This window comes from Schistocerca gregaria, chromosome 1 (genome assembly GCF_023897955.1).
Source record: "Schistocerca gregaria isolate iqSchGreg1 chromosome 1, iqSchGreg1.2, whole genome shotgun sequence".
NCBI lineage: Eukaryota > Metazoa > Arthropoda > Insecta > Orthoptera > Acrididae > Schistocerca > Schistocerca gregaria.
This window is the reverse complement of record NC_064920.1, coordinates 1,061,922,069-1,061,938,511: the sequence shown is the minus strand read 5'-3', so window position 1 is coordinate 1,061,938,511 and position 16,443 is coordinate 1,061,922,069. Positions and strand designations below refer to the sequence as shown.

Genomic DNA, 16,443 nt, shown 5'->3' with positions numbered 1-16,443 from the left:
GGATATGTATTACTAAGTGTTATGTTGTCAAAACTATCGATAGCTCCATCATCGTTCAGTTATTGGAGGAATGAGTATATTAATAATTTTGCGTTCTTCAGTTTGTCAAGTGTAATTCCATGATTACAGTGCAAAGACATTTAACACTGAGGAACCAACTGATCCTATGGACGGATAGAACATTCTTAGATGGTATCGACATTATGTAGGCACAAGATGTGTATGTACAGGAAAGTGTCCTAGCTGCCCTTGTGTTTCCGACAAAACTGTTGCATGAATTCAAACCAAGTTCCAATGTAGTCCTACAAAACCAACTCCTCATGCCAGTCCGGAGTTTCATCTTTCCACAACAACAATTTGGCATGTTTTGAGACATTGGTTGGTTATAAAGTCGTACAAGTTACAGCTGTTACAGGCTCTATGTCATGATGACAAACACAAACATGTGGCATTTTATGACTAGCTACAAAATGTTATTGACCAGGTTAACACTTTTGCACAACAAATAATGTACAGTGATGAAGTGTCTCTCCACTTTAGTTGGAAAGTAAACAAACACAATGTTTGAATTTGGAGCCTACAGAGCCTACGTGCACACTCTTGGGCATGCATCTTACGCTTACCTCTTCAAACATCCTTTTCGGATTTGGTTGGGCAGTAGATTTTTTGCGTCTCTTCACAGTGGCAGCCCCTTGTTGATTGGTTGTCCCAGCACCAGTTGTCAATTGATTTAAAGCTACCATTGCACTAGATGGAGGTTGGCCACCTGTAAATGTAAAAGCAAACAATGGAACCTCTAGGTAGCAATATCAACAATGTGATGAAGATAGATTGCTACTTACTGTAAAGATAACACACTAAGTTGCAGACAGGCACAACTAAAAGGCACTTACACACAACCCTCCAGCCACAGCCTTTGTCGGAAGAAGAGAAACAAACACCATTCATTTATACAAGCAAGCACACCTCACACACACAACCGCCAACTCTGTCAGCTCTGGCATTCTGGCCTGAGCTGCCAGAGTTGGCAGTCATCCAAAAAAAGTGGTCATTATGTATTCAAGAATTGTTCAGCTTATTTCTATTTCTACATCCTGAAACTGTACATCCAAATTAATGCATTTAAGTATTAAAACTTTTTAATATGTTATCCAATTTTATATCCTGCACCAACACTTAACCACAAAAAATCATCATCTACTAACACACAAACATTACCTAAACATTAAAAAGTTGGGAAAATAAGTTTTCATCATAAGAAGCCACAGTTTGCAAAAGACTGAGAACTACACGTCAGAAAAATATCGAAATTACGTTAGCTGAGAGATTTGTATACAGTGAATAAAAGAGCAGAAAATTTTAATGTTTGTCTCGTGTTTTCTGAAAGGCAGAACAGAAAAATTTTAAATCAATTGTATCCCTTCTCTATTGTATTATAAAATAATTCTAATTAAATTGTAGTCCATTATTAATAAAACACGATGACACTGTATTAGTTTCACAGGAATTTAGAAAATTTATCTAATCTGTACAAATAGTTTTGAAATGTATCTTGGACAGTTGTATCTAATTAAATTGTAGTCCATTATTAATAAAATACGATGACACTGTATTAGTTTCACAGGAATTTAGAAAATTTATCTAATCTGTACAAATAGTTTTGAAATGTATCTTGGACAGTTGTATGTAATGAACAATTTCTGGATATCTACTAACCCAATTCCAACATTGTAAGTAGATCATAAGGTGATGAGCACATGTTGGCAAGTGTTCGGACTTCTTTGGCAATCATTCTCAGTTTTTCGAAGTTCACGAGGCCTTCTACACGGGTATCATTCCCAAGATGAATAAATGTCAGATCTTTCTTCACAACGGGATAAAATGGAATCTGTAATCATAAACAGAGTGCTAACATTCACGTTTACCTCAATGAAGTTCCACACAATCATTATCTCAACTTTAGCTTATTTCTGAGTACACATATTTTATTAAAAAATTATTGACAACAACACACACAGTAACATAATTCAGTGTCTGCTTCTGCTTCTTATAAGTTAAAATCAACATTTTTTGCTTTTTCTACAGGGGAAAATGTTTTTTCCTGATCATCGTTCTCCTGGCGATCACTTCCACCCCCCCTTTCCATACAAAAACAAAAACTGAATTGTCTTTAAACGCTATAACACTAACAGACTTTACTGTCACAACTGACACGAGAATTCCTAATCCCATTGCTGGCAGATAACATCCAATTTAACTACACTGCTATGTACTGTAAGGTCGGCACATACTACGTTTTTGCTGCAATATTATTTTAATATGTTTATTTCTTTTCTTTCACAATGATCTAATTCTGATTATAGTCCTTCCTTTCTTTCAGAGGGCGGGGGAAAGGGGGGGGCTGAGTGAGCACTGCAGGAGACTGGGTTTCATCCACTGGCACTGTGTATTGTTGACTGGCCACTGTTGTGCCTGCTGTGTGGGTCAAAGATGTTGAGAAGCTGAAGTCCACAACACCACAGTCTCTCTCTCTCTCTCTCTCTCTCTCTCTCTCTCTCTCTCTCTCTAACACACACACACACACACACACACACACACACACACACACACACACACACACACTGTTGTTTCTCATCAATGATTGTTTTTTAGAACAGAAAGTTAACTTTAAAGAAAATGTAATCATCATTTCTTTCTCATCACCATCATTAATGTCGTCCTTTTTTTGGTAATATAGTCATATATTTTTTCATCTGAGTTACACAGAATGGAGCTAATTAGCAGGCTTGTGTTCCTTTCTTACAAACTTCTTCCAATGCAACAGGAAAAAAATGTTTTTGTTGGGTGGGTCGTGGAGGGGGGGGGGGGGGTTAAGGGAGGGGAAATGTCTGAACAGCATTGTGGAGCTTGTCCTTGGAACATCTTTGGTCCACATGACAATTGTAACACCAGTCAGTCTAGAATACACAGCAGACTAACATCAGTTGGCAGTTGTACTCATTAGCACCTTATTAAATAAATAAAATAAAAGAATAAAAGGACAATAACTAGAATCAAATCACCGAGAGAAAAATAAACATATTAAAACAATAGTGGGCCAAAAATACAGTACTCATATGCATCAATTTCGTGATACACATCACAAAGTGAAGTTAAAATCAAACAATGGAAAATCCAGAATGGAATGTAACAATATTATGAGAAGGAAAGTTGCCACTCACCAAGTAGTGGAGATGCTGAGTTGCAGATAGGCACAACAAAAAGTGAAGTTAAATTAGATATTACCTATGATTGCACCAGCAGCAGGAATATGAACACTAGGGTAAAAAATTGTGTTGACACTACACTAGGATACCAGAAGGGTCCACAAGGCAGCACTTATGCCAAAACATCAGGAAAAACATTCACAAACTTTTTGGAGACACAAAATACAAAGCAGTGATTGTGTAGCAGGGGCTTGAAAAAGAGGCACCTGGACCATGCCAAGTGAACATAAACAAATCCAATACATAAGTGAGAAAATAACTGCAAACCTTTGTAACTGGAAATACGGATATTTAAGGATTCAGAAACATATGCATCAGAACCTGAAAGCAGAAGTTACTACCAAAAATTATTCAAAATTATGAAACTTCTTGGCAGATTAGAATTCTGAAATGGACCACTCTTGTAATGTCTTCCTTGTATTCATGACAAATATTATCTGAACAGTGGTGGATGTAGGTGTAAAGGGAAAAAACTGTGATTTATGTTTGGGAGAGAAAAGGATTGAAACACACAGCAGGACTTGTAGGTTTTCTTAAAAAAAATAAAAAAAAATAAAAATAAAAATAAAAAAAAAATCTATTTCTATAATAAAAAACATGCACTATTTCCATAACAGACTTTCGTAACATAAAGAAGCTTAAACATATTGTAACACTATGGTCTAACAGATAAATTAAGGCAAGTAACTTCACAAATAAAATTATCTGAACTTATTAAAACATCCAAACGTCACAATAGACATTAACCACCACTGAAGTCAAGACGGATATTCAACATGACTTTTTTCTAAGTGGGAAACTTACGATAGGTGGCTGAGATTGCTCACTGCTGATGAGCTGCCGGTATTTACTCATGTTACGTGAAGGATCCATCAGGTCTTGCAAATCACTGAATAGTCGTTGATATTTTGTTGGTAATTTTTCCCATGTTATCCTTAATCGTGATACTGCCACATGGCCCAAACCAGATATGATGGCAAACATTGAGTTGAAATTCTTGCACTCCTTGCATTGTCCTAGGAAAAGCAACATGGGATAAATGCATAAACAGTACCACTATCAACAACAAATGAAAAATAGTATCAGAAACAAATGAAAAATTGTAAAACTATTGTATCAGCAGCAGCAAATGCCTAGCTGCTTCTGAAACTGTAACAACTTAACCACATCAAACAGATTCACAAAATTTAAAAGGCAGTTACCTCTCTAGCTTCTGTAATTTTTTAATTCAGTTAAGTTGAACAGCCACAGACATGTGTGCCATTTTCAAGCTTGCTGTGGAACTTAACAGTAGTGATCTAGGTATTTGTTTTATATTCATGGTCTGGATCCTCTCTTCGATCTTTCTGAACTCTGAAGACAGGATTTGGTTGGAACGTCCTGGTAGAGCAATGCTATGTGCTTCAACGGGACTCCAATACAGAAAGAACATTGCCTTTTAAAGGCAATACCCTTACCTTCAAACTACCCAAAACGTAAGTACCCACAGTGACGAAAGATCGCCATTCACTGCAAAATGTGACTGCACTTGTGAGTAATGCAAGGCGTCACAGTAATGCCGTATTTACCCGATTATGAGTTGAGGTTTTATCCTAAATTCGTTATTCGAAAAATACAAGGTCGTCTTATATTCACAGATTAAACTACTGAAGCTGAGACACACATTTTAACACTACTTAATACCTTTATATAGAGGTCCTCTTACATTTACAGTGAAGCTTTCGCTATGAGGCTTTGTACAAATTTATTTTAATGAATTGCAATGTGTAGAGCTTAGCAAAGAATAACTTCGTTCAAATAGGTTCTAGGGTTTCTGAAACGCAGAAGCACTCAATAAAGTATCAATTCCGTCTAATCAATCATGTGACATTTGACTCGCAGCATTAGTGCAATGGGTGGATATGTCACAAACTACGAACTAAGCACTACAACAATTTAATGCTCTGCTTAAAAAATTGACAGTTTTTGAAACATAGGAGGAAATAGCATTAAATACTATCAACTCTCAAACTTGTGTTGTATTTGAATAGGTTTGCAACAGAAGTTCTCATACACGTATGGATACATGCATTTATGGTGCTTTTTAAGTGAAGCCAACATTCAATGATGAAGATCTTGTCCTTCAAAAACCATTACATGATTCTCAACCTACGTCGATCTTTTATTTGGTAATGAGAAACTAGTGATTCATGAAGTGCGATGCAAATGAGAATTTGATAGTTGTTCACACATTAGAATATTGGGAGAATATGTTACCAACTTTTAATTAGCTTTAGAATAAGACGACGACATTCAGATGAAATGAGAAAGAAAATTAATCCAGAATTAAATGGGTAACAAACAAAACAAATCACATTAAATTAATTGCCACTGTTAACACAAGACTAAATCATAGCAGACAAATCCATGGTGGAGATAGTACCAACAGGCGGCACTTAATTGTAGGATGAATGATAATTCAAGAATTGCTCCAAGTCATGACTGCAATCTTTTATTCATGTATTAGCTGCTGATGATACATACGACCAGTAGCCTAAAAGATATAGCCATCCGCATTTCACTGTTGCTCAAGCAAAGCACTACAGAAGGCTTGGGTGTGAAAAATGGCATGGGCTTAGTGAGAAATATTACCAGTGTGGGGAGGGGAGTGGTGAGCAGGCAGCAAATTTTGTCTTGCTGCCAACAATAGGAGTCTATACTGCATACTTTGGCTTTTCATGAACATTTGCATGTTTACACTGCAGTTTGCCTAAATCGATTTGTCCTCTGAATCAAACTGACTTTAAAATTGGCCAAATACTCAACACTAGCATTTCTGATTCCTTCTTGCACCATCTGTAAGGTTAAAATAGTAACAATGCTTTCATGCTTACAGAACAAAGCACCAATCGAAATTATGTGCTCTGTCAGTGTAGTGTGTGGGCCAGACGTCAGTATCATGCTGACAGTGCACTGATGCTGCAGGCAATTTTCTACAGATCACTAAAATATCTACCATGACGAGTGCAGTAGAACTGTGTGTGTGTGTGTGTGTGTGTGTGTGTGTGTGTGTGTGTGTGTGTGTGTGTGTGTGCACGAGGGGGGGGGGGAGGGGGGGAGAGGGAGAGAGGGAGAGAGAGAGAGAGAGAGAGAGAGAGAGAGAGAGAGAGAGAGAGAGAGAGCCGTAAGAAGATCCAATCTCGATTACAGACTAATGCCATTCAGCCATTAATCCAGTAATACTACACTCTTGCTCTCACAAATTTAAATCCTTTCTTACAACTGATCAAATTCCTGTCCAGTCGACATTTCAACCAGACAAAACGTGTGGGACTGTTTTGTACTGTTTCAGTCCCATATCACAGACTCTTGAGACAAGAGTACAGAAGTGTCACAGTTCCGGTGTTATGTTGAGAAGCAGCTCAATGATCACTTCCAGTAAATACTCCAGGCAACTACAATTATCTTCTGTTTACGGCCCCAGCAAAATTTACTTTCTGCAGAAAAGTTAGTATTAGGTTGCCTGTTTTTATATTACCTATGTTTAACTACTGACGAAATCATTGGACATTCTGAATGATATAACTTTACACTCTTTTTTCCTTCTTTTATTTGAACAAATTACCTGTGCTTATACAATAAGGGAAAATTATATCAAGAAGGACAAGAAAGTTTATTCTGTCACTTAGTCTTACCCTGGACTAGTCACACGAAGTCTCACACATGCTAGGCACACTATTTATTCACTATTGGTCCATGGGTATACTGGAAGACTTGTGGTGCCATCCATTTCCCAGTTTAGTTCTAAATGCAAACATATTTCGCTCGTCAACACCACATTATTTGCAATATAGTGTTGGAGAGAAGAGGTTGTTTCTGAGGCTGCATCACTGGAGCCTAGTGGACACCAAGTGATCTTTGCGTTTACTACAGGTAAATATTTTATTATTTTATTTAAACTAGCAGTTTTTAATATTGCATCAAACAATGGAAAATCCAGGATGGAATGTAACAATACCAGAGAAGAAAGTTGCTGCTCATCATATAGCAGAGATGCTGAGTCATGATAGGCACAACAAAAAGATTCACACAATTATAGCTTCAGGCCATTAAGGCCTTTGTCAGCAGTAGACACACAAACGCGCCCGCATACACACACACACACACACACACACACACACACACACACACACACACACACACAAAACCACGTGCACGCACGCACGGGATAGTACAGTGGGAGTGTCAGACAGTGAAGTGTCGCAGTATAGATGGAGGGCAGGAGAGAAGTTGCAGAGGGGGGAAGGGGTAAGTAGCGGAAAGGAGAGAAATAAAAAGAAATTAAAAGACTGGGCGTGGCAGTGAAATGACGGCTGTGTAGTGCTGGAATGGGAACAGAGAGGGGGCTAGATGGGTGAGGACACTGACTAAGGTAGGTTGAGGCCAGGAGGGTTATGGGAACGTACGATGTATTGCAGGGAAAGTTCCCACCTGCGCAATTCAGAAAGGCTGGTGTTGTTGGGAAGGATCGGTATGGCACAGGCCGTGAAGCAGTCACTGAGATGAGGGATATCATGTTTGGCAGTGTGTTCAGCAACAGGGTGGTCCACTTGTTTTTTGGCCACAGTTTGTCAGTGGCCATTCGTGTGGACAGACAGCTTGTTGGTTGTCATGCTCACGTAGAATGCAGCACAGTGGTTTCAGCTTAGCTTGTAAATCACATGACTGGTTTCACAGGTAGCCCTGCCTTTGATGGGATAGGTGATTTTAGTGACCAGACTGGAGTAGGTGGTGGTAGGAGGATGTCTTACATCTAGATCTGTTACAGGGGTATGAGCCATGAGGTAAGGGATTGGGAGCAGAAGTTGTGTAAGGATGGACAAGTATACTGTGTAGGTTCAGTGGACAGCACAATACCACAGTAGGAGGGGTGGGCAGGACATTTCTCATTTCAGGGCACGACGATAGGTAATCGAAACCCTGGCGGATAATGTAATTCAGTTACTCCAGTCCCGGATGGTACTTAGTTACGAGGGGAATGCTCCTCTGTGGCCGGACTGTGGGACTTTGGGAGATGGTGGGAGACTCGACAGATAAGGCACGGGAGTTTTATTTTTGTACAAGGATGGGAGGATAATTACAGTCAGTGAAGGCTTCAGTCAGACCCTCAGTATATTTTGAGAGGGACAGCTCGTCACTGCAGGTGCGATGACCATTGGTAGCTAGGCTGTACGGAAGGGACTTCTTGGTATGGAATGGGTGGCAGCTATCAAAAAGGAGGTATTGCTGGTGGTTAGTAGGTTTGATATAGACTGAGGCACTGATGCAGCCATCTCTGAGGTGGATGTCAACATCTAGGAAGGTGGCTTGTTGGGTTGAGTAGGACCAGGTGAAGCAAAGCGGGGAGAAGTAGTTCTGGTTCTGGAGGAATGTGAATAAGGTGTCCTCACATTTAATCCAGATAGCAAAGATGTCATCAATGAGTCTGAATCAGGTGAGGGGGTTTAGGATTCTGGGTTTTCAGGAAGGATTCCTCTGGATGGCCCATGAACAGGTTAGCATAGGATGGTGTCATGAGGGTGCCCATAGCCATACCGTGGATTTGTTTGTAGGTAATGCCTTCAAAGGAGAAGTAATTGTGGGTGAGAACATAGTTGGTCATGGAGACTAGGGAGATGGTTGGTTTGGAACTCATACGGCGTCTGGAAAGGTAATGTTCAATAGCAGTAAGGCCATGGGCATTAGGAATGTTAGTGTACAGGGAAGTGGTATCAACAGTGATAAGCAGAGCACCGTGTGGTAAAGGGACAGGAACTGTGGAGAGTCAGTTGAGGAAATGGTTGGTATCTTTTATATAGGAGGATAGGTTCCAGGTAATAGGTTGAAGGTGTTGGTCTACGAGAGATGAGATTCTCTCAGTGGGGGCACATTAACCAGCCACAATGGCGCGTCCTGGGTGGCTGAGTTTATGGACTTTAGGAAGCATGTAGGCAGTGGGAGTGCGGGGAGTGGTAGGGGTAAGTAGAGAGATAGACTCTGGGGAGAGGTTCTGGGATGGGCCTAAGGATTTGAGTAGTGACTGAAGATCCCATTGGATTACTGGAATGTGATCACTGTGGCACGGTTTGTAGGTGGAAGTATCTGACAGCTGACAGAGTCCTTCTGCCACGTAATCCTTGCGGTTCAAAACAATGGTGGTGGAGCCTTTGTCTGTAGGTAGGATTATAAGGTCGGGATCAGGTTTTAGATGGTGGACTGCGGTTCTTTCTGCAGATGTAAGGTTAGTTTGTATGTTGAGGGATTTGGAGGGGGCATGGGGGAGGTTTGGAGGTATTTGTAGAAGTGGTGGACAGTGGTACTCTGAGGCGGAAGTAGGAAGTGAGCAGGATGGAGAGCTTTTTGGGGTGGTGTTGTGCATATTGCTCAAGTTCCTGCAGGTCAAGAGTTTCAATGTGTGTTATGGGTTCCAGGAATTTGGGATTACATAGCAGGAGAATTTTGCGGATGGAGAGAAGGTACTGCAAGGAGGATTGGGCTTGGTTGATATGGGTTGGGTTGTTTGGGGAAGGAGACCAGACAGCAAGTTCATTGGTCTCATCAGATTAGAGAAGGATGTGGAAGGAAGTCGGCTGTGCCCTTTCAGAGGAACCATTCCAGCATTAGCCTGGAGTGATTGAGGGAAATCACGGATAACTTAAATCAGGATGGCTGGATGCGGGATTGAACCATCGTCCTCCTGAATCCGAGTCCAGTGGTTGATATGGTTTTGCAGGACTATGTTGGTGAGGGCTAAGGATTGGCGGAATCTGAACAGGTGGAGGTTTTTAATATTGGCTAGTAGTAGCTGTTGCTGTAGGTATTTATCTTCAGATCCAATATGATCTCAAAGAGGTTCTACAATTTAGAAAATATGCATGACAGGGAAACTGTATTTCGGTTGTTGGAGGGAGACGATAAATCACATTATGATTTTTGTGTTTTACACTGATGTGGAAGAAAATAACTGTGGAAACATGAGACAAAAATACTGACACTCAGCGAGGAGGGGACTGTACTGCAGTGTTAGTGATACCAACAGTCATGTTGACGAATGTTTCCTACAGAAGAGCTCTTCTACGTGGTCAAAAGTGTGTCCACCAAAAAATGTTTACACTTGATGACAAAACACAGTCAATACTTTTACCAGGAGTGAGTAGAGGCATGAAGAATCCGAATACACCGATGGAATGTTGGGAATGCTTCTTCAACAATGAGTTGCTTTCCAACATTGTTGAGTACACTAACATGAAGATATCTTAGGTACAGGGACATTATTCTGGGAAAGGGATACTCATCTGACAGACTGAACTGAAATAAAAGCTGGAATGTATTTACATCTGGCAAGAAAAGATAACCATACACACATCAAAGACATATGGGTCTACAATGAAATGGGAATTTATGGAATTTAGTTACATTGTTTTGTAACAACCAAAAAACAATTTAGGTTCCTCTTATACTGTTGCAGGTTCACCAATAGGTACACCAAAAGGAAATAAAGAAGGTGGATAATTTAGCCCCTTTATGTGAAATATTTACTTTCTTTGCGAAAAATGGTAAAATGCTTATTCACTTGTACAGTACTGCACTATAGATGAAAAGCTAGACTCTTTCAGGGGTAACTGATTCTTCAGGCAGTACAATCATTGCAAACCAAATAAGTATGTGCTAAGAAGTATTGCATGCTAGGATACATTACACCACCAACCTGGAAACAGCCTGTGGAGCCATTAACAAAAAAACAATAGATGTTTGAAACATCTTACATGTTCTCAGGGATTGGGTGCAACATAACCATAGACAGGTCTTACAGTTAGCTGATTATTTTATTCAGAATAATCCTACTCTGGTTGAACTCTGAGGAAGAATTGAACTGAAATTCCCCAGAGTTTACACAAACAAAGAACTTAGAGGTGGAAACAATACCGTTTGGGTTTCAGCGAGCTCAGCAGTAAGTATTAGAAAGACCAATAGATGGCCTGTGGTGATATTTTATAGCTTGATGAGCATTGCAGCTATAAATACACAAATAATATACTACATTCATCATACTGATGCTAGCACCAGGCGTAACGAATTTCTGAAACTTCTAGCACATAATCTAGTGAATGATTATTTGCACCATTGTTCTCAGTATTTATCACTGCCAAGAAACCTTTGGTGTGATGTCACGTGTGCTGCACTGCTGTTGAAATTGCTCATTTATATTTTACAAAATTTTAGACTTCATTTACTTATTTTAAAGTTTATTTGTGTTAATATTTGCCGTAAAAGTAACATATTAGTGGATTTTCATTAATCTCAGTCTTTCTTCCTGTATTATTGACTTGAGTGGTCTATTATTTGTGAGTGTGCTTGCGTCATTCATCCAAGCACTGCGCCTCAGTAGCGTGTTTACATTTTGTGGCGTGCACTGCAGCTGTAGCGGTTGTAAAGCTAAGTACCGACAAACTTATTTGTGCTCTGTAATACAGTTATTAAATTTAATAGATTTCAGCTGTGTTGCATGCCGTTTGTGGTGAAATAATGACTTAATAAACTTTTGTAATTGTTCACTCACCTTTTTCTTTTGTTTTTTTCTTCTTTTAGAGTTTTCTGTGCATTGAAGTCATTTAGTAAATTTCGTGCTTTAGTTTTCAACTGACATTTATTATTGTTTCTAGTGAAATATTTCAGTAAAATTTTCATTCCGTGTGTTAACTTTGCTTAGTGTTACAGTGGCCGTTGAATTGTTTGGTTTTAGCTAATAATTTTGTGAAGTTTTGTTGGTATTGATATTAGCTGTGGTGCAGTAGTATTAATACAAGTAGTTGCTTTCTTAGTAGGCAGAGAATTTCAAGACCATTATTGTTAGTTCTTAAATAGTTCTACTGGTGTAACTGAAATTTGGTAACATAGATGTATAGTTTTTTTCAGTAACTGTAAAACTTTACCATGAGTGAGAAGTGTGGGCTCCGTCGTAGGTTTGTGAGTAGTGGACTACGGTGTGGGATTTGTTCAAAGTATTTTCTTTGGGGGGGGGGGGGGGGGGTTGCAGTGGGTAAGCCTGTGGTCATTTTAGTAAGATCCTCTCCTGGGAATGCAGAATCTGTAGTAGAAATAAGTTCATAGAGAAGCAGGAGCGTAAGATCGGTGCCCATCAGGTGCCGTTACAATGCACAGAGGAGGAACTAGATAGGTTGAGGAGGGTGAAGGGTGGTGGGGAATGGGAACTGGCTGTTGGCAAGAAGGCAGCGAGGAAGACAAGGTATTTAGACAGTTTTACTTTGCATACATGCAATGGATATGACCAGCTGTCAGAGTTGAGTGGAGAGGAGCCTAGTGTAGCTGTAGATGTAGGGGACTTGCAGCAGTCCTCAGCAATTAGGAGGCATAGCTTAGTTGCAAAGTCTAGCAGAAAGAAGGTTCTGTTGCTAGGTAGTTCCCACAGTAGAGGTGTGGGCCAGCAGTTGCAGGATGGGTTGGGGAGTGAGTACCAGGTCACCAGCATTGTGAAGCCTAGTGCATGGTTGGCTCAGGTTAGGGGAGTTATGTAAGAATTTTACAAAGGAGGATCAGGTAGTGACAGTGGGTGGAGCAGGGAACAGTATCGATAGGGACTGGGAATATGACCTAGGTGGTGACTTGGTTAAGATAGCAATTCAAACTGGTGACACTAATGCGCATTTCGTGCAACTGTTACAGCAACATGATCGGCCCTCACCTTAATGCGGCTGTTAGGCACGTTAACTTGGGGCTGGGGAGAGCACTGATGGCAGAGGGCATGGGTCAGGGTCACATCTCAGTGGTGCCAGTTGGGTCTATCAGTAGATCGGGTTTCACTAGGCATGGCCTGCACCTCAATAGGTATGGGAAGGGGAGGCTGGCTAAACTTATAGGTGACAGTGTAGTGGTGGTGGTGGTGGGTGGTGGTGGTGGGTGGTGGTGTCACTCAAGGAAAAATTCCTGTAGTAGTTGGTGTTAGAGCTGCACCTTTTATAGATTGAAGTCAGCTGATACGTATACCTGCTTAAAGGAAGTCCCTTTAACTAGGGGCTCACCTTCAGAGGATGTAATGTTTCCAAGTAGAGAAGCAATTAGCATATCTCATCAAAATATTAGAGGTATTAGAGATAAAGTTAGTGAACTGCTTATAGATGTTTACTCTGAAATTATTGGTGTATCAGAGCACCACTTAAATAATTTGACAATTCAGGGGCTTCCTTTACCAGGCTACAGATAAGTTGGCTGTTTCTCAACGAGTTCCTTGCGGGGTGGCTCTGTACATAAAAAACAGTATTCCATTTGAGTCCATATACTGCACTGCACTGAACAGATATTTGAATGTTGTGCAGCGTTAGTTGAATTTAGTGAAACTAAACTTCTAATTTCTGTTGTTCATAGGTCCCATAACTCCGACTTCAGAGCATTTCTGCTCAAGCTAGAGGAAGTACCAGAAACTAGTTATATGTGGTGACTTCAATATTAATTTTGTATATGATTGTTCAAGAAAAAGGATGTTGGTAGATCTCTTAAATTCATATGATCTGATGCAAACTGTGTTTTTTCCAACTAGGGTGCAAGGGAACAGTAGCACAGTCATAGACAATATTTTTATTCATTCTTAATTATGAGATGGGCATTCTGTCAGTAAAGGCATAAATGGCCTTTCAGACCATGATGCACAAATTTTAACACTAAAAGGCTTTTGTAGTCAAACCAATGTCATATTTAATGACAAACTATGTAGGAAAGTTAATCCAATAGCAACAGAGAGTTTTTTAAAACTGGTCAAAGAACAAGAGTGGCAGGATGTTTATAGTGCCGATAACATAGATGATAAACACAATGCTTTCCTTAACACATTTCTCATGCTCTTTGCGAGTTTCTTTCCATTAGAACATTCCAAATGGGGTACTAGCAGTAATGGGCAGCCCGGGCGCCTGACTAGTGGGATAAGAATATCATGTAGAACAAAGTGGTAATCAAAATGTTGGAAGTAGTCACAATCAAGCTACAGTAGCCCATTACAAACAGTATTATAAGATGCTTAAAAATAATATTGTGAAGGCAAAGAGTATGTGGTATACAAATAGAATAGCTAATTCACGGGATAAAATTAAAACCATAAGGTCAGTTGTGAAGGAAGCGTCTGCTCAGCACCAGAAGGTCGACGATATGAAGTCAGTTCATAGTAAAAATATTTCTGTTGCTGATAAGTCACATACGTGTACAGTATTTAACAATCATTTTCTGAGTATTACTGCTGAATTAAATAAAAATTTAGTTTCTACAGGGAAACATATAACTTTCTTGGCAAATGCCTTTCCGAGACTGATGTCCGAAATACTCCTCTGTGACACAGACAAGAGGGAGATTGAGTCAATAATTAAATCGCTGAAGACCAAAAACTCTCATGGTTATGATGGAGTGTCTAGCAGAATATTGAAGTACTGTGCTGCAAATGTTAGCCCTGTATTTAGCCATATTTGTAATTTTTCCTTTAGGAATGGTCAGTTTCCTGAGCGATTAAAGTACTCAATAGTAAAGCCGCTTTATAAAAAGGGAGAAAGGGATAATGTAGATAATTTTAGACCTATTTCTATGCCATCAGTGTTTGCTAAAGTTATGAAAAGGCTGTTTATGTAAGGATAATTGATCATTTTATATCATACGATTTGCTATCAAATGTACAGTTCGGCTTTAGAACTTTAGAAGTCGTTTAACAACTGAAAATGATATATTCTCTTTTCTCTGTGAGGTACTGGCTGGGCTAAACAAAAAGTTTTGAACGCTTGGCATATTTTTTATTCAACTAAGGCGTTTGATTGTGTTGGTCACAAAATATTGCTCCAGAAGTTGGACCATTACGGAACACGGGGAGTAGCTCACAATTGGTTCACCTCTTACATTAGCAACAGGCAGTAAAATGTCATTATTAACAATGTCGATAACAGCTGTGACGTGGGATCTGAGTGGGGTACTGCGAAGTGGGGGTGCCCCAGGGATCAGTGTTGGGGCCTCTCCTATTCCTTATTTATATAAATTATATGCCCTCTAGTATTATGGGTAACTCTAAAATATTTATGTTTGCTGATGATACTAGCTTGGTAGAAAAGGCTGTTGTGTGCAACATTGGCTCAGTTTCAAATAGTGCAGTACATGACCTCACTTAATGGCTCACAGAAAATAAAGTAACATTAAATCACAGTAAGACTCAGTTTTTACAGTTTCTAACACACAATTGTATGGTGATGGTCGAAGTAGAGAGGATATAAAATGTAGACTGGCAATGGCAAGGAAAGCCTTTCTGAAGAAGAGAAATTTGTTAACATCGAGTATAGATTTAAGTGTCAAAAGTATTTGTATGGAGTGGAGCCATGTATGGAAGTGAAACGTGGATGATAAATAGTTTAGACAAGAAGAGAATAGAAGCTTTCAAAATGTGGTGCTCCAGAAGAATGCTGAAGATTAGATGGGTAGATCATGTAACTAATGAGGAAGTACTGAATAGGATTGGGGAGAAGACAAGTTTGTGGCACAACTTGACTAGAAGAAGGGACCGGTTGGTAGGACATGTTCTGAGGCATCAAGGGATCACCAATTTAGTATTGGAGGACAGCGTGGAGGGTAAAAATCGTAGAGGGAGACCAAGAGATGAATACACCAAGCAGATTCAAAATGACGTAGGTTGCAGTAAGTCTGGGAGATGAAGAAGCTTGCACAGGATAGAGTAGCATAGAGAGCTGCATCAAACCAGTCTCAGAACTGAAGACCACAACAACAACAACAACAACAAACAATTCAACAAAATCTGATGTTTTAATTTCACAGAACGGGCATATGATTAGTGAAACTGAACAATTCAAATTTCTAGGTGTTCAGATAGATAGTAAGCTGTTGTGGAAAGCTCATGTTCAGGATCTTGTTCAAAGATTCAATACTGCCATTTTTACTATTCGAACGGTATCAGAAGTGAGTGATACTTCAACACGAAATTAGTCTCCTTTGCTTATTTTCCATTTGCTTATGTCATATGGTATTATATTTTGGGGTAACTCTTCCCATCCTACAAGGATATTTTTGGCTCAGAAACCGCTGTTAGGGCAATAAGTGGTGTGAGTTCCCGAACCACTTGCCGAACTCTGTTCACGAGTCTGGGTATTTTGACATTGGCCTC

At 39.7% G+C, this 16,443-nt stretch overlaps 1 protein-coding gene across 8 annotated transcripts in view; it reads right to left on the bottom strand.

Annotated features, from left to right (window-relative positions):
- The window catches only part of LOC126281256 (rap guanine nucleotide exchange factor 2), a 382,130-nt gene that overhangs the window by 53,889 nt on the left and 311,798 nt on the right, over window positions 1-16,443 (bottom strand). For all 8 annotated transcript variants that reach the window (XM_049980060.1, XM_049980078.1, XM_049980068.1 and 5 more), the window contains 3 exons: window positions 4,071-4,282; window positions 1,717-1,888; window positions 624-766 (listed from right to left, as the gene is read on the bottom strand). In XM_049980060.1, the coding sequence (XP_049836017.1) occupies window positions 624-766; window positions 1,717-1,888; window positions 4,071-4,282 (527 nt within the window). The remainder of the gene's footprint in view (window positions 1-623; window positions 767-1,716; window positions 1,889-4,070; window positions 4,283-16,443) is intronic.